Source organism: Diceros bicornis, chromosome 18 (genome assembly GCF_020826845.1).
Source record: "Diceros bicornis minor isolate mBicDic1 chromosome 18, mDicBic1.mat.cur, whole genome shotgun sequence".
In the NCBI taxonomy this organism is placed as follows: Eukaryota; Metazoa; Chordata; class Mammalia; order Perissodactyla; family Rhinocerotidae; genus Diceros; species Diceros bicornis.
Genome location: NC_080757.1, coordinates 15,235,364 through 15,260,247, shown reverse-complemented (window position 1 = coordinate 15,260,247; position 24,884 = coordinate 15,235,364). Strand labels below are relative to the sequence as shown.

The window sequence follows — 24,884 nt, the reverse complement described above, 5'->3', positions numbered from 1 at the left end:
GAGAAATTTGTTTTTGTTGAAAGTTTGTAATACATGCTTTGACAACACAATATTTGATGGAATATTTTGAGAGAGTCTTTGCCTTCCTATTTTGTCTTGTTTCGGAAGGCCCAAGTAGAACTACTTGGTGGAAGTTAAAAAGAAGTAGATTTCACCTCCACGTAAAGAAGACACTTCTTAAGGAATCGAGTTATCCATTAGTAGAACAGGCCAGAAGGTACAGGCTGTGATATGAGCAGCACAAAGATAGTGTCTCACAATAATAGTAAGAATTTACCTTTCCTCAACCCCCATGTCCACAATTGTGGTGTGTTGACCCTGTCTCCCACTAGTTATTACATTTTAATGTTTGGTGTGCTAATCATTACCTGGAACATAAATGTTTGCTCTAATTCCCTATTATCTTTCTCCACTTTTTTTGTTTTGTTTTTAACATGCCATTGAATTAAAACTTAATCCCACTGATTGTGTAGTACCACTAGAGTGTTCTTATTTCCTAGAGCATTAGGTGGGCAGTGGTATTGACATTTATACAGAGATAATCATAGCAGCATTGTTTGTAGAAGTAAAAGCATGTCTCTATATTGGAATACAGGATATTAAAAAAGAGGCCGATTTACATCTGCTGATAAAGAATGATTGCTAAGATTAAGTGAGTTTATGGGACATTGTATGTAAGACATTCTATGTAGTATACTTAAGTTTATTTTAAAAATAAGTGTTGATTATCTCTAGAAGACTGTGCAGGGGTGTGTGTTTATAGGTAGATTATCTCTGAAAGAATACACAAACCCCTGGTAAACTGGTTGTTTCTGGGAAGGAATATTGGGGGTCAGTGGTGGAAAGGACACTTTATTGTGTACTTATTGATTTAAAATTTATTTAATCTTGTGTATATATTAACTTTTAAGTTATCTAAATTAATTTAAAATGTTTTAAAGGAAATCCCAAGCAAACAACTGTTTTTATCACGGTGGGACTTAAGGCTCAGAAAAAAAATTGAGAGACATTGGAATAGGTTGCCTTAGGAAGGAAGAGGGTGGTAGCTGATTTTCTCTTTGAAAGAATATAAGGAGAGAGTGAAAAGGCATCTGCTAATTCATCTTCTCTAACCTTTGAGTTCTTTCTAATTTCTAAATGAATGTCTCGTTCTATGATACGTATTAAGTTTACAGCTTGTGCCTTTTTTTCACCCACTCTCATGGTTTAAAATTATCTCTAATATTAAATACTTATTAATTATAGTTTTATCGGAACATTTCTCTTTGCAAAACTTTTCAAGTACTAGTCCTTGAGTATCTATTAGCATAACAGGTAGTAAGGGAAAGCTAAATGTAAACATGAACAAAATTGGTGATTGCTGTCACAAATTGATATCTGATTTTATAAGCCATATCTTGATCTATAGAGTGCCCACAGCTTGTAAGGTAAGCGACACATTAGAAACTTATAACTGAAAGCTCAAGGATAATATAATATTGTGGATGTACTATGGCAGGGCTAAATGTTTGAGAGGGTTTTTTTGGGAGAGGTTCCTTTTTTTGTGAAATACTTGTATGATTTGGAAGGGAATTCTCTTAAAAGAATGTCTTAAGATTTATGAGATTTTAAATAAAATATTATTTCTTAAAGATAGCAATGAGATTTTGTTAGGAATCATTTGAATTTGTTTTCTTTCAGAAATCGAGCTATAGCAGATTATCTTCGTTCAAATGGCTATGAAGAGGCATATTCAGTTTTTAAAAAGGAAGCTGAATTAGATATGGTATGTTTGACTTTTTACAGTTATTCATAGTATAGTTAATGAGTAGAATTACTCAAGTGTCGGTAGTTAACAGTCACCTTAGATATTCATAAATCTTAACATTTGTTATAGTGGTTTAGTTGACACTAAACTTGGTTTTCACCCCCTTTTTTTTGTAGAATCAGATTTTTAGTAACATTTGGGCTTAAAGATGAATGGTCTTTATGGCTTGAACTACCATAGGTTGAGCCATTTTTTAAAAGGTTCTCATTTTTTTCCCTAGAATGAAGAATTAGATAAGAAATATGCTGGTCTTTTGGAAAAAAAATGGACATCTGTTATTAGATTACAAAAGAAGGTAACTAAGTCTTTTCTTTGAAGTTAGTTGTATTTCGAGTGTTCTCAGATAAACTTTCTGAAAATATTAACATAAATTATTCTTTTGCATTAATAATTATATTTAATCTTGAAAAGGCAAATAAAAATACATTTCTATGCATTAGAAAAAACTTTGACCTAGACAGATCATTGCTGATACGTGCTAGCTCATGCAACCCAAGTACTGGCTGGGTTGAATCTGCACAACTCTGGCTTCAAGGAATTGATACTGAAAGAACTCATTTGTGCACTTAGATGAGAAGAACGCATGGAGCCGATATGATGCTGGGAAAACAGCACTAAAGTGTACTCTTAGATAAGTCGTTTTCACCTCTGGTCTTCTGTAAACTGAAGGCAATAAATAATATTCTGGTCCTAGAATTTATACTTTTAGTAGGCAAAGTTAGAATAAATAAATAACATTGTTATGAGTTAATCCATAAAGAGCTCTTAGAAAAGTGCCTAGCTCATAGATGCTCAATAAATGTTAGCTTTTATTATGAATATTATTATTAGCATGTATAAGGTAAACTGTGGTTTAGAAAGACTTTACTAAGAGTAGCAGACTTACAGGGACCAAGATAGGCGCACTGCTCTTGCTCTACTTAGTAGATATAAATTGAAATTTTTCTTTGCTTTAAGTAGTTAAAAGACACAATTGTACTGAATTTTTCTCAATTTTCAATTTTGTCATACCGTTAAAATTTTGGTGGTATATAATATAGATCATTTTCAATTAAATTTGACAAATGCATTGTAAATTACTGTGAATTGTTCAAAAATATCACATATGCTATTTTTATTGGAATCTATCTATACATAAAACCGTGTGTTCTTCTCAAGGTTATGGAATTAGAATCAAAGCTAAATGAAGCAAAAGAAGAATTTACGTCGGGTGGACCGCTTGGTCAGAAACGAGACCCAAAAGAATGGATTCCCCGTCCACCAGAAAAATATGCATTGAGTGGTCATAGGAGTCCAGTCACTCGAGTCATTTTCCATCCTGTCTTCAGTGTTATGGTCTCTGCTTCAGAGGATGCTACAATTAAGGTAGTTTTTCAAAATTGCAAGATATGTAATAGGATAATTGTTTAAAGCAGATTTAAAATTAATTGAGTGAAAGAAAGAAAAAGACCTTGAAAATGAGGGCCTAAGGAGAGGGCCTTTTTCATTCTTTGGAACTGTGTGATTGGTTCTAATCCTTTAAAGATGGAATTACAATAAAATTTCATTGTAGCTCCTGAGAGGCAAGCTGCCAAATAAATTCACTGATGAATTTGAGAAAATTGGATGTCACTGATTTAGTCTTGAGCAATAGGTCACCTGGTACTTGAATAATTTTTGTTATTGGAGAATGAAGATAAAAATGTGTGCCTTACTTTTAAGCAGAGGTGATAGATGAAAATATAGAATACGAAACTAGTAATTCAGGGGGTGAATGTATTCTGCAAAAGAATTCAATAGAGGATTTTTTAAATTAGACTCTCCTGGATGTATTTAATATTGGCTTTGATTCCAAACTAAACAGTGGTTTTCTCCAGGGGTGTGGGAATGTAGGAGCTTTCACTTTATAAGTTATACATTTCTCTTATTTTTGTATTTTTCATAATAAGTGTATACATTTCAATGTTTATCTTTTAATCAGAAAAAAGGTTGTTTTTATAATTCCCTTTGATCCAGACACAGTACAAGGTTGTATAAATCACCTGCAGAAAGATAAATAAAATATAGTTAAAAGGTTTAGGTAGGTTTCTCTATTCTAAGGCTTATTTCAAATTAACTTGTAGATTTTGAGTTTTATTTGTAGAGGTATAACTAAGAAAATGTGAATAGATTGTTAAGATAGTATATATTGCATAGCAGCAGTCCAGCATAAAATGCAGAAATACTTAAATGTGACTATATTTAACCTGTTCTTCAAAGTGAACATTGTTTTTTATGTTTTCCTTATGTGGTTTCTTTAGTTTCTAAATCAGTGGCTTCCTTCCATCCTATGGGCTGGTGATCCATGGGGCAGGCTGTAGAGTAATTGGAAGAGAGTCTTAAATTCATATGTGCATCACATATTGCTGTAGGCTGAGATAATAACATGCATAATACATTAGTATATTGCTATTTTTAAAATGTATTTAGACATGTATTTAAATTACTGATTTCATGGTATTCTTGAATACTAAAAAATTGCACCACTATCGTGAGACATAGGAGTAAAGGGTGGGCATTCTGGAATAGATTGAAAACCTGGAATTATTGATTTTGCAGCAGTAGTATTAAAGCATAAAAAAACTAAATGTGCCATCTTAAAATGTATCTATTGAGTCAACTTTGAAATATTACAAGTGGAAGTTTAAAAAATTTTATCTATAATCATACCACATACCTTAGCAACTAGTTACCGTTCTCCCTTCCATTTAGTCTTTATTTAATGTGCACACGTTTGTTTCATTAATGAAAAGCATTTGTATTTAGTTTTGTTTTCTTTTTGATTAAACTTATTTTAAAAATACCTTTCTTTGTTTCTAGTGAATCATCATTTTTAATGATTTTAAACTGATTGTTTTATTTATACATGGGGGCTTTATAGGGTAGTTAATGGTTAGGAGTACAGGCTCTGGGTTCAAGTCCTGACCCTGCCACTTAACAATTTATGTGAACATGGGCACGTTAACTTTTTGTGCTTTTCTTTCCTCATCTGTAAAATGAAATTAATACCTGTCTCATAGGGCTTTGGGGAGGACTAAATGAGTTAATACATGGAAACTATTTAAAACAGTGCTGGCCAGATACTAAAGGAACACTCAGTGTCAACACTATTGCGGCACCAGTAACAAACCTTCCTTTGGACTTTTTAAGTTATTTCCAGTCATCTGCTATCATAAGTGTTTTCTATCCATTTTTATACATAAATCCTTTTTTCTCATAAATACTTCCTTGGATATTTTATGGAATGAAAAAAACTATTTTTGCTCCTCTTCCATGGTTTTCTTTCTTCAGTTGTGGTAAAGCTAGGTGATTTCTAAATGATGATTGTGATAGAACTACTTTCGAAAAAACTCAAAGGAGAACACAAAGAATTTTTTGTAATTTTATGACTATCTTGGGCAAAGTGCTTGATATGTTTAAGGCTCAATTTTCTCATTTGTTGGGAAGGGGGATTAAAAATATCTATGTCAGGGGCCGGCCCAGTGGCATAGTGGTTGAGTTCACGTGCTCCACCTCAGCGGCCCGGGATTCACAGGTTTGGATCCCGGGCGTGGACCTACACACCACTCATCAAATTATGCTGTGGCAGTGACCCACATACAGCATGGAGGCAGATTGGCAACAGATGTTAGCTCGGCCAGTCTTCCTCACCAAAAAAAAAAAAAAAAATGTCTATGTTATAAGATTCTTTTGCTTAAAATAATGTATACCTAATTTATGTAACAACATAGTAAGGGCTTAATAAACTGTAGTTAATGTTATAGTTATCAATAACAAAATTAAAATTTTTATTATATTAAATAATTTCTCTTGTGTATCTGGTAAATAGAACAGGTTTGTTCCTTTTAGAGCCATTCGTTTACATCATCAACATTTGAACTATAGTAATTTAGGAAAAATCATAGAGGATAGGTATTTGGAATAGTTCATGACAGTTTTTAATTGCTTTAATTTAATTAAAATTGATTTAATTTAACCATTTAAATTTTTGAAATGTTATTTATGGTTGTCATTTAGAAATAATTCTTAAATATTAGAAAAATGAACAGCAAACAAAACTGAAAAATATGTTAAACTAAGAAGGCAGGTGAAGGATTGCTGACTTTAATATATAAAGAGTTCAAACAGATATGAAACACATCTTAATAGAAAAATGGACTGTAGGACATGAACAGACAGTTCATAGAAGAAAAAATGTCTAATCAACAATAACAGAAATTTTGGCCTCATTACTAATAGTAGAAGAAATGCAAATTAAAATCACAATTTATATCAAATCTGCCAAGGTATTTTACTTTTTAAATGAGAAGTCCCAGTGGTGATAAGAATTTGATGAAGCAGGCATTCTCATTACATTTGATAGAGTTTTGTTTTTTTTTTTGTGAGGAAGATCAGCCCTGAGCTGACATCTGTTGCCGTTCCTCCTCTTTTTGCTGAGGACGACTGGCCCTGGGCTAACATCCATGCCCATCTTCCTCTCCTTTATATGGGATGCCGCCACAGCATGACCTGACAAGCAGTGCATCAGTGTGCACCCGGGATCCGAACCGGCGAACTCTGGGCTGCTGCAGCAGAGCGCGCGCACTTAACTGCTTGTGCCACCGGGCTGGCCCACAAATTTTTTTTTTTTTTTTTTTTTTTGAGGAAGATCAGCCCTGTGCTAATATCTGCCAGTCCTCTTTTTTTGCTGAGGAAGACTGGCCCTGGGCTAATATCCATGCCCATCTTCCTCCGCTTTATATGGGATGCTGCCACAGCATGGCTTGCCAAGCGGTGCGTCGGTGCGTGCCCGGGATCCAAACCAGTGAACCCCGGGCCGCTGCAGCAGAGCGCGCGCACTTAACCCCTTACGCCACCGGGCCGGCCTTGATAGAGTCTTATGGGAGAAGAATTTAGCAGAATATATGAAAGGCTGAAAGTTTATACTTTTTGACCCAAAATTTTTTTCACTGTCACTGTGTGACCTAAGTATTGCAAAATGAAGACAGATATTTTTCAATATTCAAAGATTTTCACTATGATTTTTTCTATAATTACGAAAAATTTTAGCTGACAATAGGGATTCCTTTCTAAAGAATGTTTGCTAAGTTTTTAATGGCATGGAAAAATCCTTATGGTAAGAAGCAAAGGGAAAACGGGATGATGAAGTATACACAGTCACTATACTTAAAAAAAAAGCATAGAAAAAAATGGAAAAACCATGCCATTGGTAGGATAATGGGTATTTTTTATTGCCTCTATATCAGTACACTATAGATTTTTTTATCGTGAGCATTTATTGCTTTTATAATTGTACAAAAGGCAAATAAAATATCAAGAAAAAAATGAAATTCATATTCATTCTTGACATTTATAAACTAACACTAAAGTGCCCTGTTCGCTCACCATTTATAGAGAGAGACAATTCGTTTTCTAGGTATATTTATTTTAGAGAAAATACTTTAGTGTTTTTTAATGAATGCATGGGAAGAAAGTTAACTGAAACTGAAGTGAACTGCATGATGACACCTTATTTGTTTTCAGTATGTAAAATATTCATCTGAACTCTTGTTAAAATTAAACATTTAAATACCAAAATAAGACAAAAATATTACAAAAAGAAAACTGTAGACCAACATAATACCATTCATGAACACAGATGAAAAATCTTTAACAAATTATAAGCAAATTGAAGTCAGCAATTCATAAAAAGCATAATTAATACGTCACAACCAAATAGTGTTTATCCCAGAATGCAAGATTGGTTCCACATTTGAAAATCAATCAGTATATTATACCATATCAACAAAAAACCATAATAGTGGTTCAGAAAGAGCATTTGACAAAATTCTAACATCCCTCATGATAAAAACTCTAAACAAGCTAGGAAGGGAGCCTCCTTAACCTGATAAAGGTATTCAAAAAACCTGCAGTGGACATAATACTTAATGGTGGAAAACTGAATGCTTTCCCCCGGAGATAAGGAACTGAGGCCAGGATGTCTGGTGTCGACTACTTAGGTTCACCTTTGTACTGGAGTGCCTAGCCAGTGCAGTAAGAAAGAAGAAGAAATAAAAGGCATACAAATTGGAAAGGAAGAAATGAAACTTTCATTATTTGCAGACAACGTGATCTTCTATGTAGAAATCCCAAAGAATCTGCAAAAAAGCTACTAGAACTGTGACTGAATTTAACAAAATCACAGGATGCAAGGTCCATATACAAAGAGTAATTGTATTTCTATAAACTAGCAATGAATAATTGAAAATTGAAATTTTAAAATGCCACTTAAAGTAGCATCAGAAAACTGCAAAATACTTAAGGATAAATCTAACAAAATTAAACATATAGTAATCACTTTCATGTAGAAGTACTTGAACATTTAAATGGTAAAAATTTTACTTGTTTATATTGGGAAGGGTACATAAGTTTTCTATAAAAGAAATGTTTTTAGAAGATACTTTATTTTTTAGGTGTTTTTTTTAATGTAATTCTGATTACATATGTATAATTTTGTGTTCTTTTTTACATAGCATTATTGTATATGTTCCATAAATTCCTTATAGTTGCAGATTTTATATCTACTTAGCCACTCCCCTAATGTTGGATGCTTAGATTATTTCCAAGTTTTCAAGGTGCGTTTTCTAAATTTCTCTAAATTGGTTGAAATAGATAGTAGTTGCTGTATGTGGGACGCGGCCTCAGCATGGCCGGAAAAGTGGTGCGTCGGTGCGCGCCTGGGATCCAAACCCGGGCCGCCAGTAGCGGAGCATGCGCACCTAACTGCTAAGCTACGGGGCCGACCCTGTTTATTCTTGATAGCTCATTATTTCTATTATCTCAGAAAAATTATCTTTAAAAAATACGACTGTGACTTCATTTACATCAAAATGACATATGCTTTTGTTAATCTGTTATTTGTGTACAGTTACATCTTGTGAAGTCTTTCTTTGGCCTCTTAGATGTCTGAGCTCTGCTTGTCTAGTAGAATTAAGTACTACTTTATCGTTCCCCTAATATTCTACATGCAAATGCCTGTCATATCCCCCCGAAACTTTTTTTTTTCCACTTACGTTTACTTATTTACATGTCTGTTGGCTGCTGTCAGACTGGGGAGGGACTTTGTCTTGTGGCTTTATGTATCTAATCACTAGTATAATTAGGTATATGGCGAATGCTTAATAAATGTGGTACTAGAGATCTGTTTTAATAATTGCAATGTCAGTTTTCTCTATAGAGAGAAGATCGGTTTATACTTGAAGATGTGCTGTTTCCAAGAGAGTTACCCTTTGTTGGTTGCTCAGTTAATTAGGTCAATAAGGTGTCAGAGTGGCCTGCAAAGTGCAAATGTGAAACAAGAAAGGAGTGATGGGTTGATGTTAACCAATTTTCTGTTCACTTGTCAGGTGTGGGATTATGAGACTGGAGATTTTGAACGAACTCTTAAGGGGCATACAGACTCTGTACAGGATATTTCATTTGACCACACTGGCAAGCTTCTGGCGTCCTGTTCTGCAGATATGACCATTAAACTATGGGATTTTCAGGGCTTTGAATGCATCAGAACCATGCATGGTAAGGGGCAGAGGACAGTATTTTGTTATTGATTTCTAATATGGCGTTCCAGAGAGAAGAAGAATATTGTTTGCTAACAATGTGCAGGTTCCCTACATTCAGTTCTTAATTGTGTATATCGGTGGAGGAGCACGTGATGTAGGTAGTCCCATGATAAGCCACAGTAGTTGAGAGTTGTGTTAGGAGATTTTAAGTATCTCTTAGTGGTTTAAATAAAATATTTAATTTGTTTTCACAAATATTTTTTGATAAGAAAAACTGCTAGAACATATATATATCCTTGAGTAAAAGAGCAAATGAAGTTATTGGGTTTTTTCATTTTTTCTCAGTTGAGAAACTCAAGTCCAGAGAGAGTAGGTATGATAAAAGCTGGAACCCAGATTCCCTTGCTCACTTTTTAATGTTCCACGTATAGTGTAGTCTCATTGTTAAGTTGTTTTTCCAAGTCTTGTTGTGGAGACTATTCCCTGAGGCAATTTAGCTTTGTGGAAAGAGCATGGGTTTTGGAATCAGATATCTGGGTTCAGATTCCTACTTGTTTACTTATGGCATTAGGAAATTTTAAGCTCTTTCATCTGCAAGGTAGAGGTAATAATATCTAAGTTGAAGGGTTGTTGTGAGGATAAAATGAGATCGTATACTTAAATCATCTTGGTTTAGTACCTGGCACATAAAAGGTGCTCACTAAATAAGGATTTTTGTTGTTTCTTTAAACATGATGAAATTTGAATGTTTGCATCTTATATAAGGAACACATACTGTGTTAGTAATAAAATTTTTTTAAAATAGACTATCCAGAGATCTTAGCACGTGAGTAAGCTATGATTACATAGAGGGTATAATTTGAAGGGTGTGTTTTTTTCCCTCACATTAAATGCATTTGGGGAGCTTAAAGGAATTCTGTTGACTCCTTTTGTAAAATTCTATTGACTCCTTTTGTATTTATGTTTCTTTAAGTAGCCTGTATCTTGTAGCTCTAACTTAAAGAAGAAAAGAGTTCTTTCTAACAATTGTATATTCCTTAAAATAATATGATATTTATGAGGACTCTGGGGCTTTTTCCTCAAAGGATAGCTAACTAGGTAGGTGAATAATGTATATGGAATAATGCATTTTTTTACCCCCATGGACATCAAGAACAAAAAGAGATAATTTTCAACCACTATTTAAAATAAAGAACCAAATTCCCGTTTTTCTTGTCCATTCTGTTCAGCTTTGTAAATCTTATTTCCATCTTAGACGATCAACCATGGAAAATTTTGTGTTTTTCTAGTGTTCAAATGTAAATATTCAGCATGTTAATATATTCAGATACTGATAATACTAATGTCTTATGATTTTGAGACAATTGTCCAGGTTGAAATTTAATCGTAAATGAGTTGGCTACTTATTTCATTGTGGATTATTTTATTAAGTTACTAATTCCTTAACTTTTTTGTGTAAATCCAAGTTTATTATCAAATTTATATAAAGCCCAATATATTTAAAATTGTTCTGATATTTGAAATGCCATGGTGAAATCTCATGGTAAACTAGGGTTTAATTGTTCTTGGTGGTATATCACTTACTACGTTGCTGTGTTATGTTTTAGGCCATGACCACAACGTTTCTTCAGTAGCCATCATGCCCAATGGAGATCATATAGTGTCTGCCTCAAGGGATAAAACTATAAAAATGTGGGAAGTACAAACTGGGTAAGTAGATTTAGTTGAAAAGGGATCAGCAAAAGAGATATTAAACAAAAAAAAAACCAAAATTGTGTTCTGAATGTTCCAGTTATTTTGGCTTTAACCCAGAATGATCACCATGACCTTTGTATTACATACTTTAAATCTAAGTTTTGATCTCTGAATGTCTCCCAAAAAGGAACAGAGAAATTATAAAAGAAACTCTATGTCCTTGAGAGCCATTTCTATGCCATGGCTTATTTTCTCTGTGGTCTTCTTTTAGGTGATCTCTCTGTGGGTTGAAATAAAATGTAAATAACATTTGTGCAGGTATGCTTCTATTAGGCTTAATTTGGTTATGCTTAGAATTACACGATTGTTATAATAAAATCTTAACCTACTGGTTTTAACCAGATTAGTAGAGCATGCCTTTTTCCCAACATGGCTAGAAATATTTTGGTTAGGTTTATTGTATTTAGTTTTGAAAGATTTTATTTCTCTGTATGTTTTATCTTGTAGATTGTGTTGATTTGGTTAGCTCTTTAATGATACTTCCATTAGCTTATTTTAACTAATGTTGATTTTCCAGCCTGTCCCCATCTTTTATTAACCAGGAATGTATATTTATTTTGTTGACTTGCATATAGTTTCTCTAACTTGGTGCCATTCTCTTTATTCCAGTGCATAGCTAGTTTTGTATCGCTTCTGGGAAGTATCCCATTGATTGCCATTCACAATGTAAATTATTACTTATTTTGACAGCTACTGTGTGAAGACATTCACAGGACACAGAGAATGGGTACGCATGGTGCGGCCAAATCAGGATGGCACTCTGATAGCCAGTTGTTCCAATGACCAGACTGTGCGCGTATGGGTCGTAGCAACAAAAGAATGCAAGGCTGAGCTTCGAGAACATGAGCATGTGGTAGAATGCATTTCCTGGGCTCCAGAAAGCTCATATTCTTCCATCTCTGAAGCAACAGGATCTGAGGTACTATGTGATTTACGTGTCATTTCATGATTTTATTGCTGATATCTCAGAACCTTAGACAACTTTTCTGATTTTCAATTTCAGGGCCATTAATGCATTACAAATCTGTATCCCAGCATTCTGAATCTTTAAACTCTTTACTGTTTCCAACTTGCAGATGTATTTATATTTTTTAACCAGTGATTATTATTGCTGTCAGCTAATGGGTGATGTGGAAGGGGATTCTCCTGAAGAGTGAAAGTAGTCATTTAAATTTATCAGAAAAACCATTGTTATCAGTGCAAAAATGCAAAATAAAACTTACAGGAGATGTTAAAGTTATCTTTTAGAAGAATAGCCTTCTTTAATGAACATAATTATTTTATTTATAAATTTATGGTGAAATGCAGTTCAGTATTTAAATATTTGTTTTAAATGAAGAATATTTCTTATGAAGGCCTCTGATACCCTTGATCATTAGAAGCATTAGCTGAGTCTGGAGTTTTATTATGTTTCTTCATGATTCTTAATTTATGCTTTTCATGATTTTATTCTTTGAGTAATACCTTAAAAATAAATTATAGAATATTATTTCTGTCAATAAGTTATGTGAGGCAGAAATGACCACATTTCTTTTTCATAGAGACAGTCCTATCATGAGTTTTTTTGAATTACATTTTAATAAATGAAGGAGGAGAATCTTCCCCTCCCCCCTCTAAATTATTTCATTTAGAATAATTTTTCTAAATGAAATTCTATTTGTTATCTCTTATTTTGGCTGGCTCATTGCATTTTCAGTTATTTTTTTCCTGCCCTCTGGTTGTGGTTGCTTACTAATATGTCATAAATTTGATTCTGGCTGGGCTTTTGTAGAGGCTGAATTAAATAGTTTTTAATTTGATTGCAGAAGTCTTAAGCAGTAAATTTATCATCCATTGGTGTTGTAGAACCTGAATATTAACCTAAGTAGTGATTTTCTGTTTTTATATTTATTATCTGGGTCCTTCTGTGTAGCCTAGGTTTGTCAGAACACTTGTGTATTTCAATAGGGAAAAACAAGGTGAATAAGTCCTGGAGCTCTAATGTACTGCATGGTGGCTGTAGTTAACAATGCTGTATTGTATACTCGAAATTTGGTAAGAGGGTAGATCTTAAGTGTTCTCACCACCAAGAAAGTGGGGGGGTGGGTTAGTTATGTGAGGTGATGGATATGTTAATTAGCTTGATTGTGGTGACCCTTTTACAATGTATACATATCTCAAAACATCAAGTTCTATGCCTTATATATATATATAATTTTTGTCAAAAAAATGCATTTTTACAAAATTGGAAATAAAGATCATTGCTAGATAGAAGTCATTTGTAGTCCTTACCTAACTTCTTGCATGGGAAACTTAATTTTTATATGTTCTCTATAGACTAAGAAAAGTGGCAAGCCTGGGCCATTCTTACTGTCTGGATCCAGAGACAAAACTATTAAGATGTGGGACGTCAGTACTGGCATGTGCCTTATGACCCTTGTAAGTTTGCATAATCTCACTGCTTCTTTTACATCTTCACTGTGCTTATATACTATGTATATACAGAATATATTTTGGGGTTAAATACCTTGTGACATCTTATTAAATAATTTGAATTATTTTAGGCTTTAAAATAACTTCTTTATAAAGACACTTTTTCTTGAACTTTTGTAGTTCCATTGTTATAGTGATATGACAGTTATTCCTATAGAATATCATGTTATATAAAGGATCTACAAAGCCACAGTACTGGGAGGGAGATCCTAGCTTACTGTATCTTAAAAATTGTATAATATCTGCTGTGGAGAGGAAACAGTATTATTATAGACCCATTCATTTTTGAAGCTGTTTGCTTCTCTATTTCACTGTTTGATTTTAATATGAATGCTTTTAACTGTTACCTATTTGTTCACATGGTCCAGTTTATTTGGTTTATTTTACCGTTCTGAAATTAATGGTGCTATCTTTATGACTTGGAAATGCTTATTTCCTTTTTGGAGCACCTAGATTTCGGTGTGAGAATATATAAATGATAATTCGGGGTTATGGACATTCTTGTTTGCCTAAGGGAGTTTCAAGGGGGTCTTTGGACATTAATCCAGTACCAGTTTTTGTGATTTGGTATCCATGTTTGTTTTAGAGATTTTTTAGGTGCCCACCATACCTTTAAGTGATTATCTCTCTGTAGGATGTGATAGACAGATACATGTGAAAGTATCATCAAGAATTGATTAGAAAATTAAACTCTTCCTCTAGTATTAGTCTGAGCTGAGTTCAGATACACTCATCTTGCTGTTAGAAGAGATCATCTACATTTAAAATCAGAAAGGATGTGTTCTCCTTTTCTGTAACAACACAGGTCACCATTAATTTCCCTGGAGTTTTCTGGCTCCTGCTTTTCAGTTGAAGGAGAGTACTTTTTTCTGCTTTATTTTGATGTGGCCACAAGAAATGCAATTTGACTTTTGTTGAGGCTTCTACCTCTAATGATGGTGACTTTTGTAGGTCACTATAATAGAACAAAGTGTTTTAAATAAGGGCAAAGGCAAAGTAAACCAAGGCAAAGGATATGTCATCTTGGTTGTCTGTCTTTTTAAAATTAAAATAGCTCTCTCTTTTAGTTCTTTTAAAAAAGCAATATAGTTATTTATGTTGTAGAAAAATTTAGAAATTTTTCTAAATTTTCTACAGAAAAGCTAACAGAAAAAAATAAAAGTCACCCTTAGATCACTCTAGCATATCTAATACCTACCAAGTATATTTTTCTAAACTAGAGCCTGTCCAGTAGAACTTTCTTCAACAGTGTTCTGTATTATTATCCAGTATGGTAGTTACAAGCCACGTGCAGCTGTTGAGCTCTTGAAATGTGGCTAGTGAGACGGAAGAACTGAATTGTTGATTGTATTTAATTTTAGTTTATATTTAAATAGTCACATGTGACTAACGGCTACCCTGTAGGACTGTGCAGTTCTAAACAAATCTTTTTCTTAAATTACTATGTAGATGAATATGGTGTTTTGTTAATAAAAATGGTATCATACTGTACTTACTGCTTTGCAGCACACTTTTAATTTAGAAAGTATGTGACACTTGCTCATGTCGTTAGGTACTCTTCTTCACTGATTACATACAGTGCTTTGATGAATATCTTTGTTAACTAAATCTTTGGGCACATTCTTAATTATTTCTTAGGATAAATTGGAAGAAATGGAATTGCTGGGACAGGGGATATAGATAGATAGATGGAGATGAATAGATATGCAGTAAATACCTGTATATCTTTCACCTAGAGTTGCCTATTGTTAACATTTCCTTTCTGTGTGTGTGTATTTTGCTGAACAATTTGCGAGTTACTTATAGACATCATGGCTCTTTTTTTTTTTTTGTTTTTTGGAGGAAGATTGGCCTTGAGCTAACATCTCTTGCCAATCTTACTCCTTTTTTCTCCCCAAAGCCCCAGTAGGTAGTTGTATGTCATAGTTGTACATCCTTCTAGTTGCTCTATGTGGGTCGCCGCCTCAGCATGGCTTGATGAGCCGAGCATAGGTCCACGCCCAGGATCCAAACCAGCAAACCCTGGGCCGCCAAAGCGGAGCATGCAAACTTAACCGCTACGCCACCGGGCCAGCCTCTAGACATCATGACTCTTGTCCCCAAATATTTTAACATGTATCTGCTAAGAACAAGGGTATTCTGGATAACCACAATAAAATTTCACACTCAAGAAATTTAACATCAATACACTACAAACTCAGATTTTCTCCAGTTATCCCAATAGTGTCTTTTATAGCTTTATTTTAGCTTCTATCCAGGAGCCAGTCAAGCGTCACACATTGCATTTACTGATCATGTCTTATAGTTTCCAGTTTCCTTTAATCTAGAAGAATTCCCTAGACTTTTGTGTTTTCTCTTTTTGTCTTTTTTGGCATTGACATTTTTGGTGCATGTAGTGTCAGTGTGCTTTGAGTAATTACTTAACTATTTTCATAGATGCTATTTAGACAATTTATCCCTTTACTAAGTCATATACTTTTTTGTTTTTAAGGTGGGTCATGATAACTGGGTACGTGGAGTTCTGTTCCATTCTGGAGGGAAGTTTATTTTGAGTTGTGCTGATGACAAGACCCTACGCGTATGGGATTACAAGAACAAGCGATGCATGAAGACCCTCAATGCGCATGAACACTTTGTTACCTCCTTGGGTATGTATCATTTATGAGGTTTCTGAGCAATTAGATTTTGGAGTGCCAGACATAACAAAGTTTTATGTAACCACATGGACTTTTCCAGGTAAGAAATGATGACGTGGTTTCAGGACAGAATAGAGAAGACAGGTTAAAACTGTGGATTCCTACCATTGTTTTAAATTCTCCTTTCCTTAACTCTCTTTCTCCATCATCAGCCTTATAATAAAAAAAATTACTTTCTCCATTGCACAACATTGGTTTTGGAAACTAGAATTTTGAAGATGATGCTTACTGATCACTCTGATGGGTAATTTTGCTCCCCTACTAGTATGTAAGTTTCTCAAAGGAAATCTTACTCAACCTTTTTCCTCTGGCAGGTATATACTATTGTGTACTGGGAACTCAGGGAATTGTATTTAAGTTTAATGAACATCCTCAGTATCAACTGGACCTGAATCTAGAATTTAAGATAGTGAATACAGTAAAATATAATACACTGGGTATGATGGATCTAATGCTAAACATAAAGCCTCAGTAGAACAGGGCTAATGCCTACCTCATATTAAACGTGAATATAAAGCATTAGTACTGAGCCTGGCACATAGTAAGTGTTGAGTAAATGGATACATTGAGGCTGTCCTTGTTGTTAGATTTGAGTGTTTATTCAGCCTTAGTTGGGTAGTGAGGGTAAGTATTTTTATTGAGTTGTTAATATAGGAGTGCATCATTAAGTCTCAGCTTCCCTAATCCAGTTGGTAAGCTTGATTTTGTATCTTCTGGGGGTAGATGTGTGGGTGTGTATAGGGAAAAAATGGGTATTCCTGGCACTTTGACTTGCTTGTTTTGTGGCTTATTAAAAATTGTATCTGGCTCAATCTGATTTTAAAATAAGCCTTTTCTTTTTCTTTCAGATTTCCATAAGACGGCCCCATATGTGGTTACTGGCAGTGTAGATCAAACAGTAAAGGTGTGGGAGTGCCGTTGATTGAGTCTCATTTGGCCCCTCCTCCCTTTTTTCCTCTGGATGCACTCTGATGATACCATGGTTACCCCATTGAGCTCTGTTTAAATAAATATTGTCCTTTCATGTAAATTATTCTGGATGTAGATTGAGCTTATTAAATGTTACACACAAAGTATTCATGCATGGTGAATCCAAATTGTATACTGTAAATTTACATATGTTGTCTAGAAGTACCATAGGGTTTAAAAACCTGGGCTGGCATTGGTCACACCAGGCCTAAGAAGGCAGAAGTTGAATAAATTGAACTAGGGCACTAAACTGAATAGTTGACAGTGTCATTTTATGTTGGATTATTAATTCCTGTTTTTCTTTCTGCTATCTGTTGGTGCCTGACTTGATGGCCTCATTTGGGGAAAAGTGGTGGTTGTTAGGGCTTTTTCTGAAATGTGTATCTATGTAACATCACTTAAGTGTGCTTAATAAATCTTCTTTAAGGATGTTAGATAATAAGGCAACAATTCAAAATCTTCTGAACCATCTATGTAATTAATGGGGATTACACATTGGAATTTTTGTCATGACACATTTGCCAAATCAATAGGATACATTTGTTTTGGCAGTCTATCAAGCAAAGGCTAGTGGTATATTTATGTAAGAAAATGACTGTAAATCTCAAATAAGAAAAATCTCAGCAGCTAATAGCAAATCATTTATTTCATTTGGGTCTTAATGCTTTGTAAACAGGTTAAAAAACACTGTAATACTCTAAGCTTCTATTTTCCACACTAGACACACTTCTAGCTGTATTCTCCATACTCTTAGACTGTATAGTGATGTGACTTCCAAGTAGAATTTAAGCTTCCATTGAGTGTGTCATGGTACAAATCACTATTTGTTTTTTGATGTTTTTTAGGGATGTGCAATGTGCATTATTACATAATGACAGAGAAATATGGAAAAGGTTATGTTTGCCCATTTTTAAGGGAGTGGGAGAAATACAAGTTTGTTCAACATGAAATCCGATATCAATTTGAACTGTGTTTAACTTACAAGTTAAAAAAAAGACAGGGTTTAATGGAATGTGCATAACAATGTACTGTGTTTTCACCTTTTGTTTATATATAAATGTTTATAAGTATATGGGCCTATCTGTAAGTGGATAAGTCTGTATATGTATATCACACACATCCAACCTCTATGTCCTTGGGTCCTGGGTTTTGAAGAAGTGCTAAAACATACAAGTAGAATAAATCTTGCTGTGGAATACCATGCTTTAGGACAAACCCTTTTTGTTCCTAACGCTTCTGAAAACTAGGTCTGACTCTGGGAATTCTTCCCAGCTAAAGGAAATCACTTGCATTATGCGCCCGCCCCCCCCCCCCCCCCCACACACACACACTGCAGTTTGGCTGTTCAGCATTTTACACATCCCTGATATATTGTATATTGTGATCCAAAGTTTCTACTAGTAGGTTTAAGAGAATTTTTATCTGTGACTTTGGAAACAATATTCCATCGAAGATTATTAATAAATAATTCCATTGCTTAGCTAACATTTTTTTAAGGTCATGTGAAAAGTTAACAGAACAATGAAATAACAGTTTAACAAAGACACTTATTCTGAATTGCATTTTATTCATTTGTGTAATATGTGATTTTTTAAACGTCCATTTTAGTATTTAATGGAAATTTGGTTCCTGAAAAAGACAAAGGGTTAGAGTTAACGTCCTGTAGATACACACACAGAGAATAGGCTGTATATTTACTAGAAGCAGCTGTATGTCTAGCTTGTGTCTTTTTGTTTGTTTACTTGTTTATTTTTAATAATTCCTGAGAGGTCTCTGGAAGGGAAAGTGTTTTGAGAACTAATGGCTATTTTTTGAGGACAAAAATTACAATTTAAGCTAATTCCTTAAATACAGTAGAATAACTTTCAGGACAATATTGCCTCACAACCCTGCTCACATTGAGAAGTTTTTTTTTTGTTTCCCCTTAGCTGTTCTGACTGGATTTTTCTAAAAAAGCTATGGAAAATATCTTTGTTCTCATTTGCTGCTATTTCCTGTCCTGTTTTAAGAAATACAAATACATAGAAATGGTGCATCTTAACATTTGTTTGTACATGTATAAATGTCTTGTATTTTAATTCATTTTTAGCATGTAGCAACACCCGAATTGTTTAAGGGTAAGCCACAACATCTAGAAATCACTCATAGATATGAACAATAAAAGAAAAAATGGTACCAATTTAGGAGGAAACAAAGCTGCTGTCCGGTGGGTTTTTTTCCCTGCAGCATACAGTGACTTTGGTTGACAAAGGAGGAGAAACGATATTATTCTGTAAACAAAGTTATCCTTACTTGGGAGATTGCCACAGCCTGCTGCTTAGTTGAGTTACCAGACATCCTCCTTTTAAGAAGCAGCGAACGTTGAATCTCAGGGATGGTCCTCAACTGGATCCAAATGTAATGAGCCCTGTTTGAATATTGAAGGGGGTGGGGGAGAGTGATCCATCCATGATCCGGACTCAGATTTGCAGAGGTTTCCTGCACTGTTGTTTGACACTGCCCTGTCGATGCCCTTTCTTCCTGTTTCCTTCGCTTTCTCTGTCTGCTGTCTAACCCTGTGCCTTGCCTGGGATAAGTACAATGATGAGGTTACTGGTTTGGATTGTAAGTAGAGGAATTTATTAATTGGTTTAGAGGTTCACTGCTGCTTTGTCACTTTCTCAATCAAATTGGCCACTTATTTAAGAAATAAAAAGCTGGTAGAATTGCATCCTCAGATGACTTGACTTTTTGTGTGTGAAAACAGACATTCCAGTGCCACCCTGATGTAACGTGCCCAAGAAGTCCTAGCTGCACTCTTGAAAGTGCAAGCCATGGAAACTGTGGTTTAGACATCGCTTGGAGAATAGTTGCTTTTTGACATGGCATCTTGCACTTTAGGAGACTAAGACCGTCCTGTTTTGTCTATGTGTGGTGTGACCAATGGTGTGCCCAGAGCACTGCTCTAAAAATCACTAGTGTTAGCAAGTTGTCCGGGCTGTGGAGCGCTCGCTGTAGCCTTTGGAAGCTTTGGCTCTAGATCACCAAGCCCAGTCTCCTTACTGTCAGTGCCCTGCTCTCCTCTTGGCCTCTTTCTGTTTCTATGTGAACTTCCAGGTAATATCACTCATTAAATAGTTTTTTTTTAATAAATTTTTAATAAATTAAAAAAAACTATTTAAAAGTAAAGGATATTTGTTTTGTTGACAGTGGTGGCTTGATAATCCTTAAGCAACTGAAGTTAAAATTGTTGAATTTGGAGGAAAAGGCACTTAAAATGGTTACTCTTTCTGTCCAGCTGTATATAAGTCCAATGTGTTAATTAATCTAGATGATGCAAAGAAGAATCTCCTGGTAGAGGAGCGACAGACAAAATTGGTGAAAAAGGTTTTGGGTTTTTTTCAGTGGGGTGAGGGGAGGGCAAGCTGGATTTACAAGTCACGACTGGACTGAACTGGCCTTTTTATCTTTCCACTATATCATGTAAGTAGCTGCTTTCTTGTCCTGCCTATCCTTCAGGCATCCCTAAAGCTCACTCTGAAGATGATAGAAACAAACAAAATCTTCGAGTTAGAAGTTGATCTGACACTGACATGAAGGCAAGCGTTGATTTCATATGAACGTTGCAGAGGTGGTGATTGGAGAAGACAGTTCCCCAGATTGTAAGAGTTAACTGAAGATATTGACACAATTTTAAAAAATCAGTAAAGGAATGTATATAATATTGCTCTTGTGTTTTACAGTAAGATTTGTTGCTCTCAGACTGTGTAAAACAAAATTTATTCATGTTTTCTGCATATTAAAAAATCTTATTGTACCAATTGGTAAACTATTAAATGCCTATAAAACTAGATGTGATTTTTTTTTTTTTTTTTTTTTGGTCTCCTTGTGCACAGATTTAAAACCTTTCAAGTTGAGTCCTATTAGTGGGACTGTGTTCAGCACCAGTCATAGAGTAAAATGCAAATTGGTGACAGGGTGGCAGGGCCTTAATGGAAGGCTTTTCTTTGGGGCAGTGCCAGCACTGCCTTTGCTGTCTGCTTCCTTCAACCTATTTGGAGGAAGGAGCTAGGAGAAGCAGCCATAGGAGCTCTTGGTGGTAGTGGGCTTACAGAGAGCCCACTAGGTCATGCAGCTCCAGACTCCTCCAGCAGCCCTTTTGGACAGTGACTCTACAGCTGGGAATGACCAATTATAGACTCCCTGACAAAGACCCACCGCTCTTGTGGTCAGAGGCTAGAGATAAGGGTTCCTACCCACTTTGTTCTAATGAATGAGCCTCTTGATCTGCCCGGTGGTCTTAGGTTGAAGTGTACCAAAAGAGTCTTCACCCTTACCCCGGAAGTCGTAAGGCTTTTTCTCTGTGCTTTACACGTTGGCTATGTTAAAGGACGTATTGAATGATGTGGTGGCTCTTTTCTTACAGCCCAGTTGTTTTCCTGATCCTATTGGGAGTAGCCTCTCCCCCCAAATAAAGCTGAGCGAAGAGCACCAAAAGTAATTTGCTTGAAGTTACAATTCCCTGCGATTTGCAGCTTTTCCATTTCCTTGCAGGGCTCCTTTTTTCTTCCAGGCTGAGATCCAGGTGGTGAGTCTGACCACTTTCTAGGGGTAGAGTTCTAGCCTTAGTATTGCTGTCCTGAAATACAGTTAGCTGTTCAAAACCTGCCGAGTAACTCACTGTGGTGTCACACGCATCAAGCTTCCTTCCAAGGTTCACAATTGCGTCTGTCCCTGATGGAGATGCGGAGTAGGAGTAGGCAAGTGGAAGACTTGGTGGAGAAATGGTGCTGCATCCTGGATGTGGCAGCTCTGTTCCTGTTGCGTCTTGGGTGAAATTCGACTTGCATGTAGACTCACAATTCTCAACTGCTGACATGCCAGAATCCTCTAGGAAAGTGATTCCCAGTGTTCTCCGGGCCAGCAGCAGCAGCACCTGGGAACTCATTAGAAATGCAAGTTCTGGTGCCGGCCCGGTGGCGCAGCGGTTAAGTGAGCGCGCTCTGCTGTGGCGGCCCGGGGTTCACAGGTTCAGATCCCGGGTGCGCACCGATGCACCGTTTGTGGAGCCATGCTGTGGTGGCGTCGTCGCATATAAAGTGGAGGAAGATGGGCACGGATGTTAGCCCAGGGCCAGTCTTCCTCAGCAAAAAGAGGAGGATTGCCATTGGATGTTAGCTCAGGGCTGATCTTCCTCACAAAAAAAAAAAGCAAGTTCTTGGGCTCCAGCTCAGACCTACTGTATCTGAAACAGGGTGGGACCCAGCATGTCTAGTTTAGATTTGCCATCCAGATAACTAGTGGAGGCTCAAGTTGGAGACCCACTGATCTAAAGGATCCAACTAACTTCTCATCGAAGAAATTTGGACAAAAGTTACTGGTCCCTGGGCCCCACAGCTGGAGTTTAAACTCAGCTCTCTTTCCTCTTTCCCCCTCACTTTCACACATGGAGTTTGTTCCATAGTGAATATTTTGTGTGGTCATTCCTGCTTGGTTACCAGCCCTCTTTCAATAAAAGTGGAGGTGGAGGGACTAGGGGAGGGAGAATAACTGACTGACAGCCTGTTAGGTGCCAACACTTACTTACCTTTATTCTCAACACACAACTTTATTGTCACATACCCCCCCTGCTGGTGGATTTTAGTGTATTTTTATGGACAAGAAAACAGGCTCACTTGAGGTCACATGCCAACAGCATTAACCTAAATTAAAGGGTGAGCTGGGACTTGAACTCAAATGCATTTGCTCTTTACTTTTTCTGGTTCTGCCTGTATAAAGCATCCTATTAGCTATTTAAGCGTAAGGAAGACCTTCTGACATCTTTTAAACCATTTTTAAACTTTGTCATGCAGGAAAGGCCCTCATCCCATCCCTGAGCACTTATCACATTATACCCATTGCTAACTCCATTGTGGGATGGCCATTAAAAGGGGTGGAGGCCGGGAATGGATAAGCAAGAATTATGTTACCCACGCTTGAAACTCAGGAAGGCTCCTCAGTCATTCTATATGAAATGACTTTATTCTCAAGGTAATTGTGTCCTGGTCTGCATTTCAGTGTCTGGTTTATTATTGATGGCTTTGCCTGCTTAATAAGGGTATTTCACTTTCCATGTGAGGAGGGCCACCTGTCCTCTGTAGGTGTCCTGATTATGTATGCCTTATTTGATTTGGTAGTTTAGACTCTGGAAGTAGGTGTGAGGAAATACTTGGGCCACATCAGGATACCTTATTCCCAGCTTCAGGATATATAGGAATTCCTCAATGAAGTCTAACAGTTCTCTCAATACTTAACAACAACAGTTTGAGGGCAGGGTTGGAGACAGATGATTGATACAACCTTAAAAGTTTAATTTGGTTATAATAGTTCTTTAAAAAAGTAATAGGCATGGTGAAAGAAATTCAAATTTGGAAGAAGACTGGCAAGTAAAAGACCAGCGTGGGGAACATGAAGACAGAGGTGGGTGTGGCTTACACACCTTAGACTTAATTTCCATCTGGAAGAGTTGCCCATCCACACAGACCATGACCTAACACGTGCTGGTTCTCACACTGACCCTTCCTGTATACCACTATTCACACTTTTAAAAAAATTGAAATCTGTCAACTAAGAGAAGGGAAAGAGAAAGGGTGGCTGTCACATCCAGAGCCTCTCGTTTCCTTTATAAAACAACAGCCCCTTGTTATCTGGGTTGTCAAACCATATCTGACGACACTAATACACTTAAGAGATTAACCATGAAAACCCGGCCTCTCAGGTGACTAGTAGGTACAATTAGGTAATTAAACCTGATCCATTCTCAGCTTTACAAGATAATGTCCCCATTTCTAGAAGTGCTATGAAACATGTGACCAGTGTTCATAGGCTAAAGGCCATCGGAAGGCATGTTCAGAACACAAGCGTGAAGACTAAAGCAAACGTGTGGGGAGCATGCGTCAAGGCACCGTAAAGGCACCGATGGCAACTGAAACCCTCAAGGTCAGGGAAGTCTTTTTTCCAGTTGGTTCAGGAAAACTAACGGACATTAGGGTTGCAGGTTTTTTTTTGGAATGTCAAAGACACAAAGAACTCTCCACGTATTCAGAAAGGCATTCTAATGTAATGAGGCTGAGGGCCTGCCTGCTCAGGAAAGGGATGGCTGAGCAGCCACCAGTGGTAATGAGAACTCCCCTCTTCTTAGACACAGGCCCTCTGCGCACCGCCCCTCGCACTTCACAGGCCTTGCCCCTCAAGCCCACCTAGGTGGGCTCCCTTTCCTCCCTCTCTCTAGATCTCCAAGAGAGCCTCGCTAGCCCTGAAACCTATGCTAGGATGGCAGACTTCAGACCCCTCCATTCTCCTAGCACTCCTAGTCTTTGGGAGGTGCTGCCCAATCCTCCTGACTCAACCAAAGGGACAAAGGCAGACACCTGGAGTTAGGTGTTCAGTCCAGGGCCTGGGTCCCCACACTGTAGCACCCCTCAGTCCTACTGGCCTTCGCTCCAGGATGCACCACAGAGGAGGATTCTCAGCCTTTTCTCCTCCTGTGAACAACAAGAGGTGGCATTCACCTGCATGCCACTCCCACGGGCCTAGGGACTGGCCAACTGGTAAACCCAAGCTGGGTGCCTGCGACTCCACCCTCTTTCTTCCCACCTAAATGACATTATA

At 36.5% G+C, this 24,884-nt stretch overlaps 1 protein-coding gene across 2 annotated transcripts in view; it reads left to right on the top strand.

The window, feature by feature from the left end:
* The window catches only part of PAFAH1B1 (platelet activating factor acetylhydrolase 1b regulatory subunit 1), a 71,271-nt gene extending 52,815 nt beyond the window's left edge, over nt 1–18,456 (top strand). For both annotated transcript variants that reach the window (XM_058560099.1, XM_058560098.1), the window contains 9 exons: nt 1,681–1,765; nt 2,028–2,102; nt 2,966–3,172; nt 9,211–9,379; nt 10,971–11,073; nt 11,809–12,037; nt 13,435–13,536; nt 16,082–16,238; nt 17,135–18,456. In XM_058560099.1, coding sequence (XP_058416082.1) covers nt 1,681–1,765; nt 2,028–2,102; nt 2,966–3,172; nt 9,211–9,379; nt 10,971–11,073; nt 11,809–12,037; nt 13,435–13,536; nt 16,082–16,238; nt 17,135–17,208 — 1,201 coding nt within the window. In that variant the 3' untranslated portion in view covers nt 17,209–18,456. The remainder of the gene's footprint in view (nt 1–1,680; nt 1,766–2,027; nt 2,103–2,965; nt 3,173–9,210; nt 9,380–10,970; nt 11,074–11,808; nt 12,038–13,434; nt 13,537–16,081; nt 16,239–17,134) is intronic.
* Nucleotides 18,457–24,884: the final 6,428 nt, after the last annotated feature.